This window comes from Chiloscyllium punctatum, chromosome 25, assembly GCF_047496795.1.
Source record: "Chiloscyllium punctatum isolate Juve2018m chromosome 25, sChiPun1.3, whole genome shotgun sequence".
NCBI classification, from domain to species: domain Eukaryota; kingdom Metazoa; phylum Chordata; class Chondrichthyes; order Orectolobiformes; family Hemiscylliidae; genus Chiloscyllium; species Chiloscyllium punctatum.
The window spans coordinates 46,479,177-46,506,254 of NC_092763.1; the positions used below are offsets into that span (position 1 = coordinate 46,479,177).

The 27,078-nt window shown below is 38.5% G+C and overlaps 1 protein-coding gene across 1 annotated transcript in view; it reads left to right on the forward strand.

The window, feature by feature from the left end:
- med12 (mediator complex subunit 12) overlaps positions 1–27,078 on the forward strand; it is a 184,903-nt gene that overhangs the window by 148,523 nt on the left and 9,302 nt on the right. The window contains exons 33-41 of the mRNA XM_072595208.1: positions 3,279–3,388; positions 5,309–5,444; positions 7,483–7,644; positions 8,007–8,363; positions 10,647–10,800; positions 11,849–12,051; positions 16,861–16,938; positions 18,221–18,450; positions 24,858–24,996. Of these exons, the coding sequence (XP_072451309.1) occupies positions 3,279–3,388; positions 5,309–5,444; positions 7,483–7,644; positions 8,007–8,363; positions 10,647–10,800; positions 11,849–12,051; positions 16,861–16,938; positions 18,221–18,450; positions 24,858–24,996 (1,569 nt within the window). The remainder of the gene's footprint in view (positions 1–3,278; positions 3,389–5,308; positions 5,445–7,482; positions 7,645–8,006; positions 8,364–10,646; positions 10,801–11,848; positions 12,052–16,860; positions 16,939–18,220; positions 18,451–24,857; positions 24,997–27,078) is intronic.

Here is a 27,078-nt window from a genome sequence, read left to right on the forward strand (position 1 = left end):
AAAGACTTTATTTTGAATGTGAATGTTCTAGTCTCCATGTTCACAACCTGATGGGAAGACTTCTGCAAAGCAATACCTGTCCCAGGGTATGATGTATTCAATGATTCCTGTAGAGTGCATATTGTTTTTAAAATATTTGGTGAGGTACAACCACCTTTTGTTTCATGCATTGCTTTAAAACCCAATACTTGGAATGTATTACTTTTCTTAAAAAAATGTGGAAACTCCCAAATCATAACAATATCAATGGAGGCAGATACAATAGCAGTGTTTGGGAGACATCTTGATCGATATATGAATAGGCTGGAAATAGAGGGATACGTATCATGTAAAGGCAAAAGTTTTTAGTTTCGAATGTGTGACGAAGCTGCTCCTTTAACAAGGATATGCTGCCCTTGGGGTTTTTTTTTCCAGAGAGGTTGTAAATGACACAGATTCCAAAAAGTCTGAGTTTGCATGGATTTTAGGGCCAATTTGTTTACAACTAATAGATGTTGCCTCAGGCAGAAGGCTTTCAAGTCTTTAAAAAAGCTTGTATGATGAAAGGGGAGTGGCCAGTTCTCCCAGCTCAGCTATTCTCTGGTTTGGTTTTAGCAGTAGTAGTGTGAAAAGCTGCTAGAATTGAAAAGCAAGTGCAGGCTGGTTCTTTCTCTTTCTCTTCCTTGCCTATAAGAACTTGTGTTTGATTTTACCTTTTATGCCAAGGGGTATTTATGGGGATTGTTACAAGTATTTTGGAACAGCATCATTAAGTGGGATGATCTGTTGGATTTTTGGATAGGATAGATTATTTGGTATTCTGTTTTCTATTCTTTGTGTTTCATTCCGTAATCTTGTAAATAAATTCTGTTTTGTTTAAAACGATCTGATTTGACCAGCTGATTCTCTCCTAGAATATCCGCTGTACACTGGCTTAAACAACTAGCAAAGTTAGCGTCTAGGCTACCTTCGTGAAATGTTTTCAGTGGGCTGGCCTGGTCCATAATAAATGGTATGTTGTGTTCGTGTCGGCTTGGTGGGCTGAAGGACCTGTTCTTGCTGTACTGTTCTTTATTCAATGCAAGAGTCTGAACTGAAAACAAAAAAACTGCTGGAGATCACAGCAGGTCAGGCAGCATCCATGGTGAAACAAAGCAAGCTAACTTTTTGAGTCTATATGATTCTTCATTAGATTGCACCGGGACGATTCAGAGGAAATTTACCAGTATGTTTTTAGCCTGTGAGTTTTACTACTTAAGAGAGATTGGTAGGCCAGAATTGCATTCCTTAAATCAAAGAAGACTGAGAGGGGCCATGATTGAGATATATAAAATTATAGGGAAATATTTAGGGTAGACAGGAAGAAACTTTTACCCCAAAGGAGAGATCAGCGAACATTGGACATTGACTTAAGGTAAGGGGCAGGAAGTTTGGATGGGATGTGAGGAAATAAAATTCACCCAGACAGTGGTGGGAACCTGAGGCTATGTGCCTGCAAGGATGGGAGAGGCAGATGTGCATTTATAATGCCAAGGCATAAAGGTCTATGAGCCAAGTGCTGGGAAGTGGGATTAGAAAGGTTTGCTGTTTGTTTTGACCAGTGCAGACTCAATGGGCTAAAGGACCTTTTTTTTTCTGTGCTATAAACTACTATAACTGTAATTTTTAATTCCTTCTTAATTACAAACTTCAGTTACAGGAATGAGCAGTCTCTCTGCCTTAATTTTTGTAATTTAATGAATTTTATATATTATGGTCTAAACCATATATATATATATTATGGTTAGCACTGCTGCCTCACAGCGTCAGAGACCCGGGTTCAATTCCCACCTCGGGCAACTGTCTATGTGGAGTTTGCACGTTCTCCCCGTGTCTGCGTGGGTTTCCTCCGGGTGCTCCGGTTTCCTCCCACAGTCCAAAGATGTGCAGGTCAGGTGAATTGGCCATGCTAAATTGCCCGTAGTGTTAGGTAAGGGGTAGATGTAGGGGTATGGGTGGTTACGCTTCGGCAGGGCGGTGTGGACTTGTTGGGCCGAAGGGCCTGTTTCCACTCTGTAATGTAATGTAATCTAATCTAATCAAAACAAGTAAAGAACAATGGCTGTTACTTTGAACATATTATTTCTTCATCCACGATGATAGTGGGCCACAGAAAAATGTTAAATCATGTGCAACATTTCCAGCGTGTCAAAAGTACTGCATTGAAAAATTCAATTATGTAACCTGTATTAATGAAATGATATTAAATGAATCTATGCTGTATCCACCACTACTTCAGAAAATTGTCTTGTACCAAGTCTGCTTGGCTCAAATTAGAGCCAAGATTAGAGTGGTGCTGGAAATGCACATCAGGTCAGGCAGCATCTGAGGAGCAGGAAAATCTACATTTTGGACGGGAGCCCTTCGTCAGGAATCAAAGGGCTCAAATTAGAGCCCTTTGTTTGCTCAAATGCCTATCAGTTAGTAAACTACAATTCAGTTTGCATTTGTATTCATTGTGGTGTTGTTCTGTCTTTCCTATTGGTCTAGGGCTGAGTTTAGCCTTTTAACTTAACATATGCTTAATTTGCAACTAAACTTCCATGCTTCAGAACAGATTCAAGCTACTTTCAGCTCAAGCACTACTGCTCGTGAAAACATTCATTGATTGCAGGATTATTTAAAAATTGATTTGGATGTATCACTGGCCTCAGTATTAGGTCAATACTTTCTGTCTCATTAAGGAGCCAGGCGAAATGGTCACTTACTCTGGTCCTCTGAATATCTTTTACTCAGTAACTGAATGGCAAAGTTTACCTTTGGAAATTGAGTCAGTTTTATGTTTATTCATTCTTGGGTGAGGGCATTGGTGGCTAGGCCAGCATTTATTGTCCATCCCAGAGAGGAGTTAAGAGCCAACTGCACCACTATGGATCTAGAGCCACATGTAGTCCAGATCAGATAAAGCTGGCAGTTTCCTTTCCTTAAGGATATTATTGAACCAGATAGGTACTTCTGGCAATTGACATTGGGTTAATGGACAAAATTAGACTCTTAATTATATTGAACGTAAATTCCATCGTCTGCTGTGGCAGGATTCAAACCTCGGTCCCAAGAGCATTACCTGGGTGTCTGGGCTAACAGTCTACCAATAATACCACAAGGTCACCAACGCCTCATATTTTCTAATTGCTTTCAGTCAAATGTTTAATTGTAGGATCAACTGAACCTACGGTTTGATTAAATTCAGTGCTGAGAGCCAATAGATTTTGAAAGGATAATCACTCATTGCATGTTTTTGTTTCTGATTTACTTCTCAGGTAGGTGGGATGTTCGATACTGTCCAACGTAGCACACAGGGCACCACTGAATGGGCTGTTCTTCTCTTGGACATAATTAGCAGTGGAACAGTTGACATGCAGTCCAACAAGTATGCACCATAGTTACTTATGTTCTGAAGCTTCTAGCAATGCAGCTGCTGCTTCTCCTGCCATTTTCAGCGGTTTGGTAAATAATAAAGCCATGCAATTCTCTGACTTTTCTGAAATAACTTGTGGACTGGTATCTCTGCTGTGCTGCATTTTGCATGCACTATAAGGATTGATAGCTATAGAATGTTGTATGCAGAGCTTCCAGGTAGTATGAAATTGCTGGAAATATTCAACAAGTGTGGTAGCCTCAGTGGTAAGAGAAATCGAGTGGGTTTTTGAGATCACTGATCTTTCATAGTATTGAGGAAATTAAAGTTGTTAACTCTGTTTGTCTTTCCACAGATGATGCTAGGACTGCTGAGTATTTCAACCTTTAGTTTTATTTCAGATTTCCAGTAAATGCAGTATGTTCTTGTTCTTACCGTAAAGCATGGTGGTCAGTTTGTTTACTTAAACAGTGAAAGAATCAGTATATTTTCAAGTTTGCTTGCAGAACTTCAGTGACAATTCAGCAAGTTTAATTTTTGATTAGGTGAGTTGTATAAGCCAAGATATTCTTAGATGTGAGGTTTGTTTGATCTCTGCTGAATTATTTGTGGTTTGTTAGAATTGGGTTTTCTACAGCTTCTTTTGACATTGTGTTACAAAGGAGAAAACATATCTTTGATTCTTAACCTTAATTTCTATCTTATAACCATCGGTGTTCATGTGTGAAGCTCATTTGGAGCCAACACATTTTGTATATACAAAAACAGAGGTTGATAGAAAAGCTCAGCAGGTCTGGCAGTATCTGTGAACAGAAATCAGAGTTAACGTTTTGGGTCCAGTGACCCTTCCTCAGAACTGATGATAGATAGGAAAACGTTGGTATTAATGCAAAAGGTAGGATGGAGGGAGTGGGTAAGGAATGAATGAAAGGTAGCGATAGAGCCTAAAAAGAGAGAACAGTTGGACAGACAAAAGAGTGAATAATGATCTGGCTAGGAGGGTGCATAGCTATTAATGGAGACTGTTAGCATCAAACAGTGGGTTGTGTGTAATAACCTGTGTGATAACAAGTCCTGGTGTGTGGGGATGGGGCTAGGACATAGGAGAGTTCAAGCCCTAAAGTTATTGAACTCGAAACTGAGTCCAGAAGACTGCAGGGTATTTAAGCAGAAAATGAGGTGCTGTTCCAGTTTTCGCTAAGCTTCGCTGGAGCACTGCAGCAAGCCTGAGACCTGGATATTGGCCAGGGAACAGGGTGGTGTGTTGACGTGGCAGGCAACTGGAAGCTCAGGGTCATTTTTGCGGGTAGAATGTAGGTGTTCTGAGAAGCTATTGCCCAGTCTATGCTTTGTTTCCCTAGTGTAGAAGAGATCACATTGTAAACAGCGAATGCAGTAGACTAGATTGTGTGAAGTACCAGTAAAATGCTTCTTCACCTGGAAGCAATGTTTGGGCTCTTGGCTACTAAGGCAGGAGGAGGTAAATAGGCAAGTGTTACACCTTGGGTGATTGCAGGGGAAGGTGCCTTGGGGGAATGTTGGGAGTGAAGGAAGAATGGACCATTGTGTCCTGAAGGGAATGGTCTCTGCAGAGGGCAGATAAAGGAGGGGAGGGGAATATGTGTCTGGAGGTGGTGGAAATTGTGGCTGATGATCTTCTGGCTGTGGATGCTGGTGGGATGGGAGGTAAGGACAAGGAAAAACCATTATTTCTGTTGCAGGAGGGAAGGGGGTGGGGTGAGAGCCGAAGCGTGGGAGATGGGTCGGACCCAGTTGAGGGCCCTGTCAAAATGGGGGTGTTGGGGAATCCTCGATTGAGGAAGAAAGTGGATGTTTCGGAGGTTCCCATGTTGGAGTAGGCATCATGGTGTATACATTGTATATATACATTGCTGTGAAATGTCCCTGAGAATAAACTGTCTTGTTTCCCAGTGAGCTGTTCACTACAGTCCTGGATATGCTCAGTGTATTGGTTAATGGAACTCTGGCAGCAGACATGTCAAGCATCTCACAAGGCAGTATGGAGGAGAACAAGCGAGCCTACATGAACCTTGTAAAAAAACTCAGGGTAAAATCTTTTATCCTTTGTTCCTAAACATCTTGTAGAAATAGTAAAGCAAGTTTACACAATATTGCTATTGATGAAGGAAACAAGTCAACCTTTCCTAGTTCATTGTAAACAACCTTCAGTACTCTCAGCATTAAGCTGCTTCTTCAGCATTTCCACAATGTTAGCTCCATTACTTTCTAAATCTGTATCACATGTTTTTCAGTCTGTAATGTATGACAAAACAAAATGTTGTTTTGCTGATTTAAGCTGTACTTTAGTTCTGTTGTTTAATTTGTATTTGTATCTATTTTTCAACCTGTATATAAGCACCTCCTTCCATTAATGCAAAAATAATTTCTGCAGTGTTTTGTACTCTATATGCCCATCTTATTACAGGAAATAAAAGTTTTTGCTTTACGTATATTTAATCAATGGGGTAATTTTGGTCAACTTCTGTGAATCACCTCCAGACTTTGATTGTCCCTTAGTGACCAGAACTGGACATATAATTTAAGGCTTTGGAGGTGCCAAAGTTGGACTGGGGTGTACAAAGTTAAAAATCACACAACACCAGGTTATAGTCCAACAGGTTTAATTGGAAGCACACTCGCTTTCGGAGCGACGCTCCTTCATCAGGTGATTGTGGAAGGCTCGATCGTAACACAGAATTTATAGCAAAAATTTGCAGTGTGATGTAACTGAAATTATACATTGAAAAATTGATTGTCTGTTAAGCCTTTCATCTGTCAGAATACCATGATAGTTTCACTTCTTTCATGTGTAAATCACAAAACTCTTTTTTTTAAAAGTTGCATTCTCGGGTTAGCTGTTGACAATGGTGGTAGCTAGACAATATGTTGAAGGTGTTAGCCCCCTGTGTTCTCTGTCGCTGACCTGATGTTTAGATTGCTTCTAATCTAAAAAGTGAGATAACCGAGTTTTACATAAATTCATGCAGTTTTTGAGCTCAGAGTTCTACATGAATGTATGCAGTTTTTGAGCATAGTGCAATGTAACTCTGCAAAGAAGTGAAATTATCACTGTATTCTAACAGATGAAAGGCTTAACAGACAATCAATTCTTCAATGTATAATTTCAGTTACATCACACTGTAAATTTTTGCTATAAGTTCTGTGTTACGATCGAGCCCTCCACAATCACCTGATGAAGGAGTGTCGCTCTGAAAGCTAGTGTGCTTCCAATTTAAGGTGTAGCTTGACTGAATTGACATGAGTCCTTCTGATATGCAGGCAATTTAACTTATTCTCGGGGTGAAAGAAATCTTGCCTGCAGTCTCTAAGTAACAAAGTGATACACTCCCAACGGCGATATTTATTTGTCATTCTCTGACTAAAGCAGCTTTTTGGTGTCTTATAATCAATTCTTCAAATCTGTACCAACATGCTGCAAATTGATATGCAAGGGCCTTTTGATCCATTACTTTCAGGGATTTTTGCTTGATCTCCACTTTCCCAGGGCACTATGGAGGAGAATGAGAGCCTACATGAATCTTGTAAAGAAACTCAGGGTAGAACTGTTTACCCGTCGCGTGAAAGGGGTTTGAAATTTGCTGTCTCAGTGGAGTAAAACCTGTTCCCTGCAATTAGCAGAGCAATTTACAAAGTGACCCATTTCTGCCACAGTGACACTAACAAAAATCTAGAGATATAGTGGTATCACAAAAATGCAAATAGTGCACAACAGATGAATCAGCACTTATAAAACAATAAATGAGGTATTCTGATGAGTTTGAAATTTTAGTCTCCTTTATGTTGATTCCTTGATCAAATGTTTGCGTTGAGGAGTGTTAGCCAAGATTGCAGACTTTGGTTTTCAGTCCTTTTAATTAAATGATGTAAAGCCAAAGCTATGATTTCCTGAATAACACACCCTGTGAGCAGCAGTCTTGGTCAGGAAATAATGAAATTTCAGATTTAAGAATTTACCCTTTCCCCTTTCACTGTTGAGCTGTGTTGTAAAGTGCATGCAAGTAAAAATTGTTATATCTCCTTTTCTTTCTCCCCTCTTTTTTTTATATTTGTTTTAATTGGCCTAGAAAGAGCTTGGGGACCGACAATCAGAAAGCTTAGAGAAGGTGAGGCAGTTGTTGCCACTTCCCAAACAAACAAGAGATGTCATCACTTGTGAGCCCCAAGGGTCTCTAATTGATACCAAAGGAAACAAGATTGCTGGTTTCGATTCAATATTCAAGAAAGAGGCAAGTATTTGATTACTACTAGTTCTGATATTCCTTCATTAACTGAGAGTTTAGAGTTTGCTTGAAACTAGATTAAAGTATCCTGCATCAAACTGACTATGATGTATTTTTTAAAGTTTTTTTTTGTTCTGTTGTAATGGAGCAAAATATGATCTAAGATAGAGGGAGTGGGTGAGTTTTTAGGTAATTTGGATGGCATGAGTTTCTAGATTTATCGGTAAGGTAAATCTCTGACAACCCTTAAACTTTGCTTGTTATAGACTTTAAATGACACCATTAACAAGCGCAACATAAACATTTAATCCTAGGACGAAAAAATAGTACATTGCACCTACTTACATGTGTCATTCACTTTGGTGTAGGGGCTACAGGTCTCCACTAAACAGAAGATTTCACCTTGGGATGTGTTTGAAGGGATGAAGCACTCTGCTCCTCTTTCTTGGGGCTGGTTTGGAACTGTTCGTGTTGATCGCAAAGTGACCAAATTTGAAGAGCAGCATAGGCTCCTATTGTATCACACACACCTAAAACCAAAGCCTCGTAGTTACTATCTGGAACCACTGCCGCTCCCCCCAGAGGAGGAAGAGCCACCTGTGCCAGTCATTCCAGAACCAGAAAAAAACACTTCAGAACCACCAAAGCTGGAAAAACCTAACACTACTGAAGAGAAGAAAAAGAAACCACCCAGAAAGAAACGACTGCCTCCTAGTAAATCTGAGGTGAGGTAGAACCAAATTCCCAATTAAGGTCTAGGTATTCAATTTTGCAATAAATGCAGTAAGACCCATTGTAAGATTCTGAAGTTTTATATTTTATTGTTCATGAAGTGGGGTGCTGTTTTGCTATTTGTCCATCCATAATTGCCCTTTAAATGTGTCGCAGAGCCACTGCCTTGAGCTAATGCAGTCCATGTGATGTAGGTTGACCCAAAGTGCTCAGAGGAAGGGAGTCTATTTAATACATGGGCATTGCTGGCTTGGCCAGAGGTTATTGTCTGTCCCTATTGTCCTTGAGAAGATGGTGGTGAGCTGCCTTCTTGAACTGCCACAGTACCAGGATTTTGAAACAGTGACGATGAAGGAATGGTGATATAGTATCAAATTAGAATGGTATATATGGCTTGAAAGAAACTTGCGTTTCCTTTTCTTCATTTTTTCATAAAATGTTAATATTACTGTCAGAGGTAACACTTGTTTCCCAACTAATTATTCTACATCAGCCACATAGTTGTGATTCTGGAATCATATGGAGATCAGACCAGGTAAGGCTGGCAAATGTTCTTCCCTTAAGGATGTAAGTGAACTAGATGGACATTTACAGCCATCAAGGATAGCTTCATGGTCACCCTTACTGTGACTAGCTTTATATTCTAAGTTTATCAATTGGTTTTAAATCACATCAGCTGCCATAGTGGGGTTTGAACCAGTGTCACCAGAGCATTGGGCTGGACTTCTGGATTGCTAGTACAGTGATATGACCACTATGGCACCATCTCCCAATTATAGAGTAGAGTACTCTCATGTATTCATGACTTGCAAGGATGGATAGGCTCTGGAAACCAGGCGGTGAGTTTCCTACCAAAAACTTCCCAGTTTTGTACTTGCTGTTAGAAACATAGTATTTATATAGCAGATCCATTTAAGTTTCTGGTCAGTGATATTCACTGACCAGAATATCTGGTGAATATCATAGCACAATGACTGTTTCTGTTGGTAACAGCACTTTCTGGCAGTTTTGTGATGTGCATGTCACTTGCTACTTATCATCCCAAGCCTGGATGTCATTCAGGTCTATCTGCATGTGGACCAAGACTGCTTCAGTATCTGAGGGATTTCTTATGGTGTTGAACATTGTGCAGTCATCAGTGAAAATCCCTACTTCTGACTTTATAATGGAGAGAGGGTCATTGATGAGGGTCATTTTATAGAATCATTCAGTACAGAAGAAGTATAAAAATCTGGCCAGTGTTTTCAGTTACATTTTTCTTTAACTTAATATCAAATTCCTTTGAGGTCCAGAGAGCTCTGTGTTTGTTGTCCTACCTGTTACTTATGAGTGAATATATCTTAACTGTCTAAGCTGTCAAATAAAAGCAAAATACTGCTGAAACTGGAAATCTGAAACAGACACCGAAATGCTGCAGAAAGTCAGCGTTGTCTGCATTGTCAGAAACAGTTTTTCTGAGGTAGCCAATTGCTCAGTTACCATTTGCCTTGCCAATGTTTGGTTCCAGTCAGTGCACCCCGATCCGTTCTTGTTGCATTGAAGTCAGCTCTCTAAGCAAAGCCAGTTGATTATTCTTAGGCATGCTAATGTCATTTTTCCACTGTAATCCTAAAAATTATTAACTCCAAAATCTTCTTCCATTGTCACTTAATCTACTTGGCCCTCCTTACTTCCCAAAACTAGGTCTATCTGTACCGCATTTCCATTGGTCTTGACAAGGATTGCTATAGGAAAGTCTCCTGAATATAATCGAAGGTTGCCTGCTGCTCGCTGCCCCTCACCTTTGGTTCCCTGAAGACTGCCAGGGGGCATACCAGAAGTGGCTTCAAGCGTATCTGACCTGTTGTGGCTTCAAGATCTGGAATATTGTTTAGGGCCTTTTAAAATCTTGTCATTCAGCTATTGAAAATCTTAATATAGTAGTTTGAAACAGAATTATAACAACAGTCATTATCGATGATCAAGGCATTGGCTTGAGGAAACTGTCAAATTCTGATTTATTATTTGGAATGGAATTTTTTTTATTTGTTCATGGGTGAGGGTGTTGCTGGTTGGGCCAGTATTTATTACATGTCCCTAGTTGTCCTTGAGAAGGCAGTGGTGAGCTGTCCTCTTGAACTACTATGGTCTGTGTGCTCTAGGCAGACAAACAATGCCTTTAGGAAATATTTTTCAGTCTTTTGACAATGTTATTTTCTTTGAAAACCATGCATCAATAGCTATTGGTAATGTTGCAGAAAGTCTTGAAAACTTTTTTTTTTCTTTGTCATTGATAGTTGGATTTGCCATCTAGTGCACACAGAATACCTGCCTATGGTGGGGCGGTTCCTGCTGATCTAATCCCACATCAGACAAGTAACCACTACACTAGACTTCCATATGGACAGCCTAATGTGGGGATATATGCACAGAATCAGCCTTTACCGGCAGGTAAGCAAAGGAACCGTGACACTGCATTGTATAAAACTACTTTATACTTTGAAATGAAGAAGTTCATTTTAGAGATTTTTTTTTTAATTGTGCAACTGCATTCAATTGTGAAACATTAATTGTGATACCTTGTCAACTATGCTACTTATGATAAGTGGGCATTCTTTGTGGAAACTTAGACATCATCAATCCCTAACACAATCATTTCACTATCCATAAATCTAGAAGAATCATTGCCTTTTCAGGGGCTATCTGAAATGTTCGTGGATGTAAAGTAAAAGGAGAGCAAGATATAAATTTTTCTGTGTTTACTGTGATAGTTCAAGAAAGAATTATGTAAAATGTAGATAAACAGCCAATTTTAAAGCCAGTAAATAATAGGTTTTTTTTTACACCATTGTACCTTTGTTGCTATTTGGGAGAGTAGGAAGTCAAGAAAATCTTTTCATCCTACATTTTTATATCTAAAGGATTAAATTATCCAGGTTGTCTTTGATTTTGTGTACTTTGAAGCATGAGAAAAAGCAACACAAGTCAAAACACCATTGTGGAATAAAACAGAGATTTTATTTGTAAGTGTTCTTATAAGTCTTATCATTAACAGCAGCAGGAGTATATTTCTCCCATTTTCAAAGGCATTGAAAAATGTCAAGCTGGTCCTCGTTAGATTGGACACCCATAAATTGTAAGTCCATCGTTACATTTTTGCTTGCTGTTTGATGATTCTCTATTCATCTGATCAGTGAAAGCTTTTACCAGGAGCAGGCACCAAGAAGTGTATCAGAAAGAGTGATAAATTAAGTTTGCGTCTCTGACATGGACTCGCATTTAAAACAGCTTTAAGCTTTCAAGGTGATCTCTTAACATTGTGTCTGTGTAGGCTGGTGGTCAACAAATCCGAATTCTTGGGTTCAATATTCAAATGCAGTTTTTTTTCCATCATTTAGTTGCTTGGTGCATACTTGTTGAAGTTCATATGCAAAGTACAAGACAGTAAAACTAAAAATAATCTTACTTTATGTTTTAACCAATATTTTGTTTTATATAGGTGGACCCAGGTTGGATACAATTCCATACAGATCTGTGCGGCCTTCTTTCTCTAAAATGATGCCGAACAGACCACCGTACAGCACAGTGATGCCCCCTATGGGTGGAATGATGGATCCATCACTTTACAAACCTGCCCAATACAAACAACAAGCTCCAATCCCACAGGGTCAAATGCTCCGCCAGCAGCTACATGTCAGACTGGTGAATATCTTTCTGTTATTCAAGGGATGCAACTTTGCCAGCTGGCCAGCATTTATTGTCCATCCCCAGTTGCCTTTGAGAAGGTGGTAGTGAGCTGCCTTCTTGAATCGCTGCTTCCCACAGTGTAGGTATACCCACAGAGCTATTGGGAAAGGAGTTCCAGGATTTTGACCAACAACGCTGAAGGAATGGTGATATATTTTGAATCCAGGCTGATAAGAGGTTGGGAAAGGAATTTCAGTTTGTGGTTTTCAAATGTACCTACTACACTTATCCTTCTAGATGGTAGTGGACATGGGTTTGGAATGTGCTTTCTAAGGCATGCATGGACCCTTGGAGCAGCTGTACAGCTTAGAGAGAATGTTGACTGCTAATACTGTTGGTGGTAGTTGAGGAAGTAGATGTTTGGATATGGTGCAAATCAAGTTGACTGCTTTGTTTTAGTTGGTGTCAAGATTTGAGTGTTGGAGCTACACTCATTCAGGCAAGTGGGAAGATTCTATCACACGTCTGATTTGTACTTTTTGGATGGTGAACAGGCTTTAGGTAGTCAGGAGGTGAGTTACTTGCCGTAAGATTCGCAACTACTGACCTACTCTTGTACACAAAATATTTATCAGGTAGTCCAGTTCAGTTGCCATTGAATGTCATGGGACTGTTAAGAAATTGAAGATGTGTACTGTACCTTTGAGAGAGTGAATGCTGTTTTGCACTGAGAGCTTACAAGCATCTGTCATATGACTAGCTAGCAATCTCAGTGTACTGGAAAATTGAAAATAGTAACATTTGGCTATGAAATAGATACCTGAGTTGGTTGCTGTTTTGACAACAATTTGAATTTAATCAATCAGTTTAAATATGCCCCAGGATGCTAAAACACAGTCGAGTTTGGATTTATTGTTGTGCCAATAAAAAAGGGGTATAAAAAGAAGAAGGCATTTTGAAAGTTAGACAGAGTAACTGCCGTTGTGTGTATGTATGTGTGTGAGATCCAAAAGATTGAAACACACTCTATCAGAGGTACCTTTTTCATATGAAACATGCACAGTAAAAAGAGGATGACGACCCAGGGAAAGAAGAAAGACACCGATGTCAGTCACTGTTTAGTTTTGAAATTAAGTTGATGTAATTTTAATAAGTGTGGTGTTGGAAACAGTATTTTGTTATCTAGTTGGAGGCAGATAATAAGCAGTTAAGGGAAAGGTGGGGGCTTAAAGTTGTGAATAGTTGTTTAATGTTCACTTTTGGAGTTAAAAAATAAATTGATATTATTTTCTTTAAATAGTGGAATTTGGGAGTTCTCTGTCACTCATATATTTTAACAGATTACTAGGCGAGGTGAGCTTTTCTGGGTGTTTGGTTTAATTAACTGAGGGGTTCACCACTGTGTCATAATAGGACAATGGTTAGGTTCATTCTTGTTGGAGGTAATCATTGCCTGGCACTTGTGGCATGAATGTTACGTGTCACTTGTCAGCCCAAATGTGGATATTGTCCATCTGGTTGCAATTGATCTGAGCTTGTTTCCGTATCTGAGGGGTTGTGATGGTACTGAATATCATGCAATTATCAGCAAGCGTACCCACCTCTTGTCCTTGCGAGGGAAGAAAGGCCCTTGACGAAGCAGATTAAGATGGTTGAACCTCAGACAGTACCCTGAGAAACTCCTGCAGAGATGTCCTGTATGGAAGAGTAGTTAGAAGCATAAACCTGGCATTAGTATTATGATCAGATTGGCCTCCTCCCTTGCTTCCATGACATCCTGAAATCAGAGTCTTCCTGAGAAAAGGCTAGAGTTTGAGGGCACCTACTTGATGTTGAGATCTTCAGACTAGATTGTACCTGTGGAGGGACTACAACAAATCTTTACCAGACTGATTCCTGGGATTGCATGACTTACTAATGAAGAAAGTCTGGATCAGTTAGAACTATATTCACTAGTTGAGAGGGATGAAGGGGGATTTCATAGAAACCTATAAAATTTTCACAGGACTAGACAAGGTAACCGCAGGGAGGATACTCCATATCACTGTGGAGTCCAGATTCAGGGGTTGCAGTCTAAGGATTTTGGGTAGGTTTTTTAGGACTGAGCTGAGGACAAATTCCTTCACCTGCAGAGTAGTGATTGCATGGTATTCTTTGCCACAGAAAGTGATTGAGGTGAAAGCTGAATGTTTTCAAGAAGGAGTTAAATATGGTTCTTAAAGTGCTAAAAGGACCAAAGGGTGGGGACCAAGTGGGTACAAGGTACAGCAGAGTTGGATGATCAGCCCAAATCTTATTGAATGGTGGAACAAGCTCAAATGGCCAACTGGCATCCTCTTGCTCCTATGTTCTGTGTTTCCATGTAAACTGGAGTCCTGTTTGCCTAGAGGATCTTAAGTCATGTTAATCAGTATTTATTACAGTGGTAAAGCTCAGCAATACAAATGGGCTGACTACAGTCTTACTGTGAAGATGCTAACAACCTGAAGTTTTGAGAGCTGTATGGTACTGAGAGGTCTTTAAGGTATAGATAGTTTTATCAATTAGCTATGCTGCACAGTGGACAGTAATGCCTGTTGATGCAGCAAGAGAGTACATTTGAAGGCCTTTGCCATTTTACTTTGGTGCTGTGTTTTTGATTAGTGGTGCACCTTGCAGCATTCTTAGTCCTTTGCTGAAGAAGTAACTTGAAAACTCTTCTGAAAAATCAGCAATCGTTTCTTGTCCTGTCAGGATCCTGGCACATTGTTAATGGTTTTTATTCACTATCAGGAAGGGTAACCACTTGTAAAAACACAAGCTGTGGAGAAATTCCTGTTCATTTATTTCTGTCGATTGCTCCTTTGATGTAGGGGTGAAAATTGCATTGTTTTGGTGATTATTTTTAACCTGAAGATAATATTGGCATAAATCTTTTCTCAAGTCTACAACATGACTGAGTGGATAAAAATTCAGTGTGATTCAAAACTTTAAATTTGAGAGTAATTATTTTGGAAAGTCCAAATTTAGCATAACCAGGAAGGAAGGGCTGTATTTTCTCCAATTTTGATGTATTATTTTCTGTTTTATTTGATTCTGATATGTTATTTTACTGTTTGACCTAAAAAAAACTGTTGTGCTGTTTTAGAGTGAAATGTCATTATGGAGTTCTTGATCATATTAAAATGTCACAATGCGTTTTGTATAAGAAGTTTGTATACACAGTGATTGATTACAATGACTGCTGCATTTAACTACATATCAGAGAGGCCACTACTGAATCTGGATTAGTTCCATCAAGCTGTTATCATTCAAATCGCCCACTGAAGCAGGAATACAGGCTCAGTGTAATTAATACAAAATAATAGCAGCTGTTACCAATTTGGCACTGCTTCAATTTCAAGTAGGCATTCAGACCCTGGCTTATTACCTAAATCTACCTGTCTTGCTTTCAACGAGAGAGAGCTAGAAATTCAATCAAGCGAAGTCTCACAAAACAGTGTTTTTTTGGCTAGTTCATAAAATATAGAAGCAGTTTGATATTATTAGATTGTTTCATACCTTATTTTTCTTTTTAGCTGGATAGCTTTTTGGAAGCCTGCCTTGAGACTGAACCAGACTGTTTACATAGTTAGCATCCTGCTTGATCCTGAGATGAGCTTCTGATCCCACATGCTCTCCATCACCAGGACCATCTTTTTTCACACCTGTAGCCTATACTTGCTGCCTGAGCCCATCATTTCCTAAAATTCCTATCTGTGAATTTGTTGCTTCTTGATTCAGCTGTCAAATGAACTCCTACCCAGCTTCCAATGTTGCATCCAAGCCACTGCTTGTTTCATAATTTGCACCATGTCCTTTTAATCTGTCAATGCTCTGCTTATTCGTCTATATTTGGCTCCCAATCTAGCAGCTCCTCCACTTTTAAAATTTTCATTTTTGTTTTCAAATCTCTTGAGCTTTACCCTTTCTTGTCCTGTAACCTCCTCCAGCTGGTCTTCCACATCGCTATGCATCTTCAACATTGGTTGCATTAGAAAATTTCAATCACTCCACCATTGATGATATTTCATTTAACTCTTGCTCCTAGATTGTATGATTCCCTCCATCAACCTCTCTGCCTTGCGATCTTTTCTGATTTAAGTAACTCCTTCAAACTTGTCTTTTTGCACAAAGTTTTAGTCTTGTTATAAACTGGTCATTAAAAAAAACAGTAAATGTTGAAAAAAACACTCAGCTGGTCTGTCAGAATTTTTCGTGGAGCGCAACAGAGTTGACATTTTGAGTCTAATGTGGCACTTCAGAACTTGATATTAACTCCATTTCCCTTTCTCTGGATGCTGCAAATACTGTTGAGTTTTTCCAGAATGTTGTTTTTCCCTCGGGTTTTGCTTTGAATTACTTGTGTGTTTCTGTGAAACTTTGTTTGATAATTCTTACGTGAAATCCCTGAGGGAATTTTACCACATTAAGAGTACAGTATAAATGCAAGTTGTCAAAATATTAAAGTCCAAAACAATTCTTTTACAGTAAAATTCTTTTCTCCAGTGGCTGCAGGCTTGTTCCTGAGTGGTTAGAAGTTACCTATGTCTTTTTATTTCTGGTGTACATTAGGGAAAGATATTCTGACTTGTAGAAATGGAGGCATTAGTCAAGTTGAGAGAATAAGTTAAGAGAACGAGGCAGAATGACCAAAACAACGATAACTAGTTGTTATATGAAACTACTGTGAAATCAAGCCTGAGTAAAATTCATTGGCTTTCCTTTTCTTAGGTATAATTGTAAAAAGAAAAGTGACTAAATATTAAGTTCCATATTTTCCTTTGTATCCCTTCTTCCTCTTAGAATTCCAGTGGAATGTATGGACAACAGGTACGCCAAGCAAACCCAGCTCAGCAGTATGGACCCATGTCACAAGCCCAGGTGATATTTTGAGATCCATGTTATTTTAGTCTTAGCAACTGTACCCCTACGACCCAAAGAACCCTTTGCCTAATTTCTGTTCAAAGTTCTGGCTCTTGCGCACTCTTAACTCTGATAGAAAAGTTTTGTCAAGATAGTCCCTATGGCCGTCTAACACATTATTGTGCATTTTCCCATGATTCTTTGCCTACTAAAAGCAAAATTAGCCTATTTGAGTAGAACAAATGCTGAACAAGAAGAAATACATGCCTAGGATGGTCAAGTGTAGCCCAACCAAGTGTCACCATAAGATTAATATAAATAAGAATTAAAATAAAGAGGAAAAATTACTGCTATACATTGTAGAGTACATGATGAATGTCTAATGAGATTATTATAGAAATAAACAAAATCATATTAAAAGGATGGTCCAAAATGTTGAAATCTCTGGGAAAATAAGTGTACCCATAAATTTAAAGGGTAATAATAAAAATCTTGGGGACTTCCAGCACTGAAGTGCCTACTTGGTAATATAAAATGAACGTATTTGATGTAGTGGCTGTACCAGTAGTAGATTGATTTTAATAAAGGCAGGTATAAAGTAAAGACAGGCTGATTATAGAAAGATAAAGAAGAGCATTCTGTTAACCTGTCAAAAAGATAAAAACTGAAGTTTAAAAAGATCGGAGTTCTAATGGACTAAATTGGAAGTGACCTCTCATATATTAAAGTTGATCTTTTTCTGCACAGTCTCTGCAACAATAACACTATATTCTGCATTCTGTTCTGTTACCCTGATGTTCTTATGTAAGGTATGATTTGCTTGGATAGTGCGCAAAACAATACTTTTCACTATATTTCAGTACATATGACAAGAATAAAGCAAATCAAATCATCTAGCCATCACAGAACAGTAATAAAAACTTTACGTAGAATTGAAGTGAAAACCTTAGGATTATATAGGTTACAGATTGGGTGAGTGGACTTTGTCTTTCTGTAGGACAGTTGACTTCTCTTGTCCACATTTATCCTGTGATCATAATGTCTGTACTTTGGAAATTATCTTTGTATATGATAAAGCACTGTATAAATGTAAATGTATTTTTAATAAAATCTATTTGTTACTGGAGAGAAATATCAAAATAGAGAAGGAATTATGACCAGACTTTAAGTGGCCACAAATAGACTTTATATTGTGTGCAGGTAGAAATAAGATATCAAATCAGGCTCTGAAAACTGTTTAACATAAAGTCATGATTTAGATGGTTTTTCATGTTATTTGTGGAATTTTATTTTTTTCCAGAATATTTCCCAAGGATACACAAATTATGGATCTCATTTAGGGATGCAGCCACACCCTTCGCAGACCAGAGGCATGATTCCTCCTGCTTATTCAAACCAACCATACCAGGGCAGTCACACTGCCAATAATCCTGCACTTGCAGATCAGGTTCGGCAGATGCAGCAAAGACCAAGTGGCTATGTTCACCAGCAAGCTCCAGCTTATGCACACTCCATGCAAAGCACACAGAGGTACTTAATGTAGAATGTCTGATTTGTCAGGCCCAATTTTGGTCCTCCCACCAATCAGTATGTTGCAGTGTCTTTGAGCAGTTACACTGCACTTAAGAATGGTAACATAAAGATGAATATTACTTTCCATTCTCTAGCTCCATCCTTTCTATTTATTATTTTTCCTTTCTAATGATTTAATAATGTCTATCATTTTTTCTGCATATGGCTGCTCTGTACTTATAAGCCAAGTTGACATTTGTTTTAATTGGTGCATTCTGACTTCTGAGTCATCTGTGTCATCAGGAGTCCTGCATTGTCTTTTGTCTGAAACATTGAACTGAGGCTCAATCTTACTAGTTTGGTGGTTCGGGTGAGTGAACAAGATCTTATGATCTTTTCAGGTGAAATACAAGATATTCTTCATATGTCCTGGTCAATATTGCTTCCTCAGTCAGTATGAGGCTAATGGGTTAAATATATGCTCCTGTAGAAGTTGAACTTTGTAGACTATTTTTAAAGGTTCCATTTATGGGTTCAACTGTGACACAGGCACTAGTTTTGAGGGGCTGAAATTCATGCTGTAGTTTGAAATACCGTATTATTAGCAGAAGTCAATTTAATTGCTCAACTAATCCTGGGTAAAGAAGAAAAACATAATTAAGGTAAAGGTAATTACCTGATAAAAGCAGGAGAGACAAGAATGAATTACTGGTAGTAAATTTTGTTTATACATACTGGCATGGAAATTTAACATGTCAAAGATTCATTGAATTCCTGTGAAATCACACTGTTCAACATTGTCATGGCCTGGTGTAATGGCATACTTAAATGAAACATTTATTAAATTCTGAATGTGTGAGCATCCTGAAATTTCCTGCCAAATTCTTCCATTTCCCTCCCAATTACTCTCCTATGTAATGAACCTCAGCAACATTAACAAATTTGTCGAAGAATTAAAGATATATGTAGCTAATATGTCTCTCTTTTATTCAGATATAATGGCACAATTAAAATGATTAACTTTTTAACAGTGTTAACTTTTGGATGTATAGTGAACAAATGTGATAATTACCGATCTAAATGAATGAATGAATGAATCAAAACCTGCTGTAGTAAACCAGGTGGGCTAAGTAGAGTTATGAATGAATAGAGATGCAATATAGTTAACAAAGAGCGACAAGTAGTTATTGGTATGAATGCAATTTCATTTAAGTGGGGTTAATGGCAGCATGCGGTTTCCTTTGTAAGAGGTTTATAATATGATAAAGTAGGGTTAATGTTTACACAAGATATATGATAAATACAAGATTTTTTGGTCAAAAATGAGAGGTCAACTTTTACATTGACTTTTCCACGAGCATATACGGCAATCCGCTTGTAATTGCTTAAGGTATTACAAAAGATGCATTGTCATATTTGCTTGCATAACAGCAGCAGTTTTTCAAAATTAGTCGTATAAAACATTTGAAAATACATGAGTAAAGCCTATTCAAAGGAGGGCAAGTAGGAAATTGTCTCACTTCAAATTGTGAATATTTTTTAATGTCAGAAGTGGTGTTACTGCGACTAGATAAAAATACAAACATGAAATACGTTTGGAGGGAATTCTTGCTAAAGATAGTTTTACTCAAATTAAGTAACATTTGGCACAGTTCCTTGCTTTGTTCTGAAAGCAATTTTAGTGAAGTATTTCAATAGAAATTGTATAGTTCCATTGCCTAAGTATAAGGAGTAGGTTAATCTGATACCAGAAAAAAAGCCAGGTGTAAATTCAGTGGCACTGATGACCCATGAAAAATGGTATGATTAGAACCTGGCTCACCAATACAAGTGCCCCTTTCCATGAGTCCTGCTTTGATATATACTCTTCCTTTGATGTTCACACAGGGTTATACTTGGATGATGACTGTGTCCACTGGTTGCCTCTTCAGTTGCATGAATATCAGTCTATCTGAATCACATTTCACCAGCATTTGATAGCTTCCTTCTATAAACTCAAGCTCATGCAAATCTCTGCTTCACAAGCCTTAAACTCTTACCAAGTCTCATTTGCCAATCACCCAGAGTTAAAATAACTCTTTTTCCGAGCTTCTCTTGAACTTGGAATGATGTCTTGATGGTCAGGGTCTACTACTTCATTCCCAGTGACACCTTTGTTAGATAATAGTCACGTGGTAACTTTGTTTTCTACATTTGTGTTGACATATGAGATATTTAGACTCTCGCACGCAGATTTAGAAGAATTCAACGTTATCCTAAATAATCATCACAACTCCATTAAACGTAAAGCCACAACACAAAGAAAACCATTAATTTCAAGATACCAGTGTTTAAATTTTCACATGATAACAGAGAATTTTTAACAGCATAAGTTTTAAAATATCACAAGCAAACGCAACATCAGATAAATAGCCATCACCATAAAAATCCTTTCAGTGGACTGGCGAAGTCACAACTAAATTGTTTCACATCTGTCCCTAACAGTAATTTGCACTCCAAGTAAGTCACATTCACATCTGCTTTGAAATGTGATAACACAAATATAAGTTTTTATGGAATAAAACTGTTCAGTGTTAAACTATCCAATTGATAGTGTTCCTTACAAAAATGATGTTTGTACAATACACTATTCCTTTGTTGAAAAGAATTAAAACTGCATTTCCTTCTTTGCAGTCCTTCCTATCCCTCCCTGCTTTGCAGTCTCTGCTGTCCTTCAAAAGATAACTGTGTAAGCAGAATTCAAGTTCACACTTTCATCAGAGGGGTTTAGTTCAGTTAGCCACACTCCATAAAACTGATCTCACTGTTGATGTGCTCCCCATATTAATACAATCAATTCAAACTCAGTTGATTCTTAATTAATATATCCATCACCTGTTCCCTCATTCCATTAGTTCAGTCAGGCATTCAGTCAGATGATAACAAATCTTTTTTTTTGAAATTTAAAAAAAACACAATTGCAACAGATTGTGTATTTTTTTTCTTTGCACATCAAAGTGCTAAACAATCTTTTCAAGGGTGTCCAACAGTTTCTTAGAACTTGCTGCTGTCTTTGTAAAACAATCAGATAACTGCTGCTCTCCATTTATTTCAACTTAGAATCTCTTAATGCTCCACCATCTGTTTCAAAGACCACAATATTGCTTCTCATTTTTTGTTTTTTTTCACACATCCGGTTGTGTGTACTTTATCTTATAGTGAGTTATTATTGGTGTAACACTCAATGGGTAATACTGCTGAATCCCTTTTTAGAATTTCTTTTAAATTAAAAAAAAAAGTTTTATATCTACCTGACGAAGAGCAAGAGTCTCAGTTACTTTTTAACTACTGTTCTGACCTTTGTGGTTTCCCAAGCTAAAGGGAAACATTTACTTCCCTTTCCCACAAGAAAAAAGTATAATCCTTCCAGAACCCAAGCAGATTTGCATAAGAATCATCACTAAAAACAAGTTCCATGTTCCTGCCGTTTCCCAGTGATGGAAATTTCACAATATGATGTGCCAGTTTTATTTTTTTTTAAATGGTTTGTTCATCTAAATAATATTTTCCACCTCTGGATATTTCACTGTTGTAGTCAACTCTGATACTTCAAAATTGGCTATAACACCCTAGTGCAATCAATAACCTACAGTCTGGCTGATATGCCAAAAGTATGTAAATTACTTTGTCAGTTCTGCATGGTTCCTTTCATATACCCCAATACTAAAAAATGGCTTTCTTCTGTCATATCCATAATTACTGCATTATGTTCATATTTGCAAAGACATTTCTGAACTGCTCATTAGCAAACGCCCCCTCGATTATCCTTGAGAAACTCTGCTGGTGAATGTCTCCAACTAGTCTGTCCCTGTTGACATTTCTATTACCATAGTCACAGTTATTTTCTTGCGTTTATTATAGTATTGTTGTTGTTTGACAGAATCTGATTGAAAATCTACAAAATGTAATTTTTTTTTAACTTTATCCCATATGTTTAAATCAATGGCCACCACCTCTTGAAGTCTCTTATTGAGGACAGATTTTTTATATGCACCCTTCTATAGTTCATAGAAATCTCAAATCTATAATTTATATTTTCTGTGAACTTAGTTTACTTGCAATACTAAATGCTTTGTAATCTCTCCTGCCCCATCTTGTGGACCCCTCACTCCATTTTTCAGTGCATACACCCCCCCCCCCCCCCAACACCCTAAATAAACTCCCACAATCCCAAGCCTCGACTCTGCCTCCACTACTCCCCTTCTTCAATTACACTCGCTGTAGCGCACACTCCCCTCCCTCTCTCCTCTTTCTCTCTGTGTCTCTCTTTCTTTCTGTCACTCTGTCTGTCTGTCACTCTGTCTGTCTGTCTCTCTCACACACGCACACACCTTCCTTTCCCGCTCCTACTCCCGTTCAGATCAGGCCCACAACCAAATTTTTGTTCTTCCTCCACCAACCACTGCTGTTCTGGCCATGCTTTCCCCCCCCCCCCACCACCCCCAATATATCCTTTAAATATAGTCAATGACTTTGCCTCCACAGTCTTTTTTGGCAGAGAATTCCGCAAGTTCAATATCCAAAGCGAAAACATTTCTCTTTATCTGAGTCTGAAATAGCCTACATGTATCTCAAGACTGTGGACCTTTGTTCTGGATCACCGGCCAGGGTAAACTTGTTATCACATCATTTATAATCGACTGCTGTACTTCTCTACTTCTGATGTTAGGTTAACTGGCTTTTATTCCCAGTTTTCTCCCTCCCTTCTTATAAATCAAGAGCTTACACTTGCCAAACTCCAATCTGATGGGTAAGTTCCAGAATTTTGCAAGTTGACGACCAACTCATTCACTATTTTTAAAACTGTCCCACCCTGAGATATAGATTATCAGGCCCTGGAGATTTATCATCTTTCAATCCCATCTCCACAACTACCTTTTTGCTAACATGAGTTTCTTTCACTGTGTCCATTCCAAAAGACCTTTACTTCCCCAACACTTCTGGGATACTTTTCATGTCATCTTTTGTGAAGATTGAGGAAAAATAGTTCTTTTGTTGCTTTGCCAGTTCCTTGTTTGCCATTATCACACTGTAAGGGGCCTACCTTTTCTGCACTAATATTTTTGTTTTTCTATCCTTATAGAAGTTCTTACGGTCCACTTTTATATTCCTCGCAAGTTTGCTGTCATAGTGTATTTTGCCCTTCATTATTTTTCTTTGCTGAATTCTAATCTACTCCCAGTCCTCAGACCTGTTGCTTATTCTAGCAACTTTATTTGACTTCACTTTAAGCTAATACTATCCTTAATTTCTTTGTTAACCGTGATTAGGCCATTTTTCTTGTTGTTCTTTTTTTCACCTAAAAGGAATATATAACTGCAGCAATGCATTCATTTGTTCCTTAAATATTAACCATTGCCTATCCTCTGTATGCCTCTTATTTAAGTTACCCAATCTATCATGGCCAACCTACCCCTTGTACATGTCTTTGTTTAGATATATGACTCTGGTTTTAGATATAGGCTACTTCCTATCCCAATGAAGGATACTAATATGTCACGAATTGTCATGTCATGTCATGAATTAACCCCATCTTGTCGTACAAAACCAAATCTAGTTGATTCCTTAACCCTGAATTTGATCCTCGTGCATCGGTCTAAAAATCTGTCTTTTACACACTCCATTGTCACAGTAGTACTGCTAATATGTTTGCCCAGTCTTTATTTAAATTAAAATCACCTATGATTACTTTCGCATCCTTATTCCGTGCATCTTTAATTTCCTGTTTATTATGACACCCCTCTACAGCAGATGGGACTTGATTGCATGCCTTCTGACTCAGTGGTATAGACACTACCATTGTACAAGAGCCCTTTGATAGAAAGCTCCCACTACTTCCTGACTCCATCCAACTGATTTCACATCTGGATGCCCTGTACTAAATGTATTTTACTTTTGCACTGATTTCAAATTTCACTAGAAATGCCAACTCCCTCCTGTTATGCTTTCCCTGTCTTAGGGCAGCACAGTGGTTAGCACTGCTGCCTCACAGCACCAGAGATCCAGGTTCAATTCCCGACTCAGGCGACTGACTGTGTGGAGTTTGCACATTCTCCCCGTGTCTGCGTGGGTTTCCTCCGGGTGCTTCGGTTTCCTCCCACAGTCCAAAGATGTGCAGGTTAGGTGAATTGGCTGTGCTAAATTGCCCGTAGTGTTAGGTAAAGTGGTAAATGTAGGGGAATGGGTGGGTTGCGCTTCGGCGGGTCGGTGTGGACTTGTTGAGCCGAAGGGCCTGTTTCCACACTGTAAGTAATCTAATCTAAAGACTGAATGGATGGTCAGTTCACAGCTTTGATCACCCCAAAGCCAGGTCTCCATAGAACCTTCTTTAGTTAAACATGTTGTACAAATGAAAGTTAACATTCAAGATGCCTTTTTTTTTGCAGGCTAACCCACCAACCCATGCAACAGACACCAATGATGACAGGAATTAGTCATATGACCCCACAGAGTGTGCATTCAACTTTGAGGACTAATCAGTTGGATCAGGAGCAGCAGTACCTACGTCAGCAGCAGCTCCTGAGGGTAATTTGCACTAAACTACTTCGTTCAGTAATTTGATTGTTAAAGCCTCAAAGTATCATCCTGAATTTAATACTAAATGTATGATTCAATGAGATTTAAGAATATTGCAAAATCACATGTTAAAACAGCAAAATTGATTTGCTGACCTACCAAATGACTATTGAAAAGGATTGTATCACTCTTTATGGAAGATAGTCAAATAGTTGGTCCAGTTGAACATTTCCTGAGACAACCAAAGGTAAAATATAATTATGAAACTGGGTAGCTAAATGGATGTAAGGTCAGTGTTGCTGATGAATTGGATTAATTGGCTAATCAAAAAATAGCATTGGTCCAAGTACTGGATGTGAAGGAATACTGTCTTGGTTATAATGGCAAGAAAATGACCAGTCAACCCATTGAATCTACACAGACATATATTATCAGCCCCATTATCCCATTGTAGAATTACAAATTTGTGTCCCTCAAATGTTCACCCATTTCCCTTTTGAAGTTATTCATGGTGTCTGCTTCGTTATTGGCAGTGAGTTGCTGTACAGTCTTCAAGTCTGAAAAAACATATTTGACAAGTAACTGCAAATTTCTGACCCTCAGATGTGCATCCATTTCCCTTTTGAAGTCATTCATGGTGTCTGCTTCCTTATTTGGCAGCGAGTTCCTGTACAGTCCTCAAGTCTAAAAAAACATATATTCAACTCCTATCTACCCCTTAAAACAATTTTGCTGTTGTACCTCTTATCCTATGAGTTTGCATCTTGCTTAACAAGCTTAGTATATGGTACTTCATTAAATGCTTTGAAAGACAATGTACATGTCTTGAACTGAACACTGCTTTCATCCATGTGTTACATTACCTCATCAAAAATTCAATGCCATTAGTGAGCTATTATTTGCTCTTAGCAACTTCATGCCAGCTCATTTATTACTCCTCACTTGTTCAAGTGAGGTTAATTTTCTTTTGGATTATTGTTTCTAAAAGGCCCCTTGCCACCCACATAAAGACTGTCTTTTTGTTTTGTTCTTGCATTGTGAGCAGAGTCATTGTTTGTTGTCCTCACGGTGATTTGCCATGTTAGTAACTGTCGCAGCCCATGATGTGTAGGTACAGCATTAGTGCTGTAAGTGAGGAATTACATGGACTATGTTCTAGTAACATTGAAGTAATGACAGTGTAAATCCAAGTTAGGCTCCTTGAAGGGAACTTGCAGCTGTTGGTGATGTTCTCATGGAACTACAGCCCTTGTTGTTCTTATGGTAGCGATTGAGCGTTTGGAATATAAGTCACAGGCATTTTGGAGAAATCCTGCAGTGCAACTTGTTGATGTTGATGGGAAAAACTACTTAAGTGGGTTACTTTGTATTGAATGGTGGTTCAACTTCTTCATAAATGCAGCCTCAGCACACACTAGGCAACAAAGGACGTAAAAGGAGGTGTAAGACTCTTAGCTCCTTGGGCACCTACATCATTCAGCAAGACCATGGCTGATCCATTAGATTAGATTAGATTCCCTTGTGGAAACAGGCCCTTCGGCCCAACAAGTCCACACTGACCTTCCTAAGAACAACCCACCCAAGACCAGTTCCCCTACACCTAACACTATGGGCAATTTAGCATGGCCAATTCACCTAACTTGCACATCTTTGGACTGTGGGAGGAAACCGGAGCACCCAAGGAAACCCAAATGCCATTTCTCTGCATTATCCCCATAACCCTTGATCTCAGATGCTTTGGACCTCTGCCTCACAAAGGTGGTGGAGGTGAAGTATTTCAATATTCTGAATATTTTTAAGACAGAGCTAGATAGATTCTTGTTAGACAAGGGCATCAAAGGTTATTGGAGATAAATGGAAATGTGGAATTTGAAATGCAAACAGTTCATCCATGATCTTATTGAATAATAGAGCAAGCTTGAAGGGCTGAAAGGCCAACTTTTGCTGCATGCGTAAAGGCTAGCCATGACTATCTACCATCTTATGTGTTAATGTACCAATCTACCACAGCTAGTTTGCCCCTCCTTCCTGCCTAGTTTTGTCTGTTTAGATTTAAGATCTCCATTTTGGATTAAATTATGTCACTTCCAA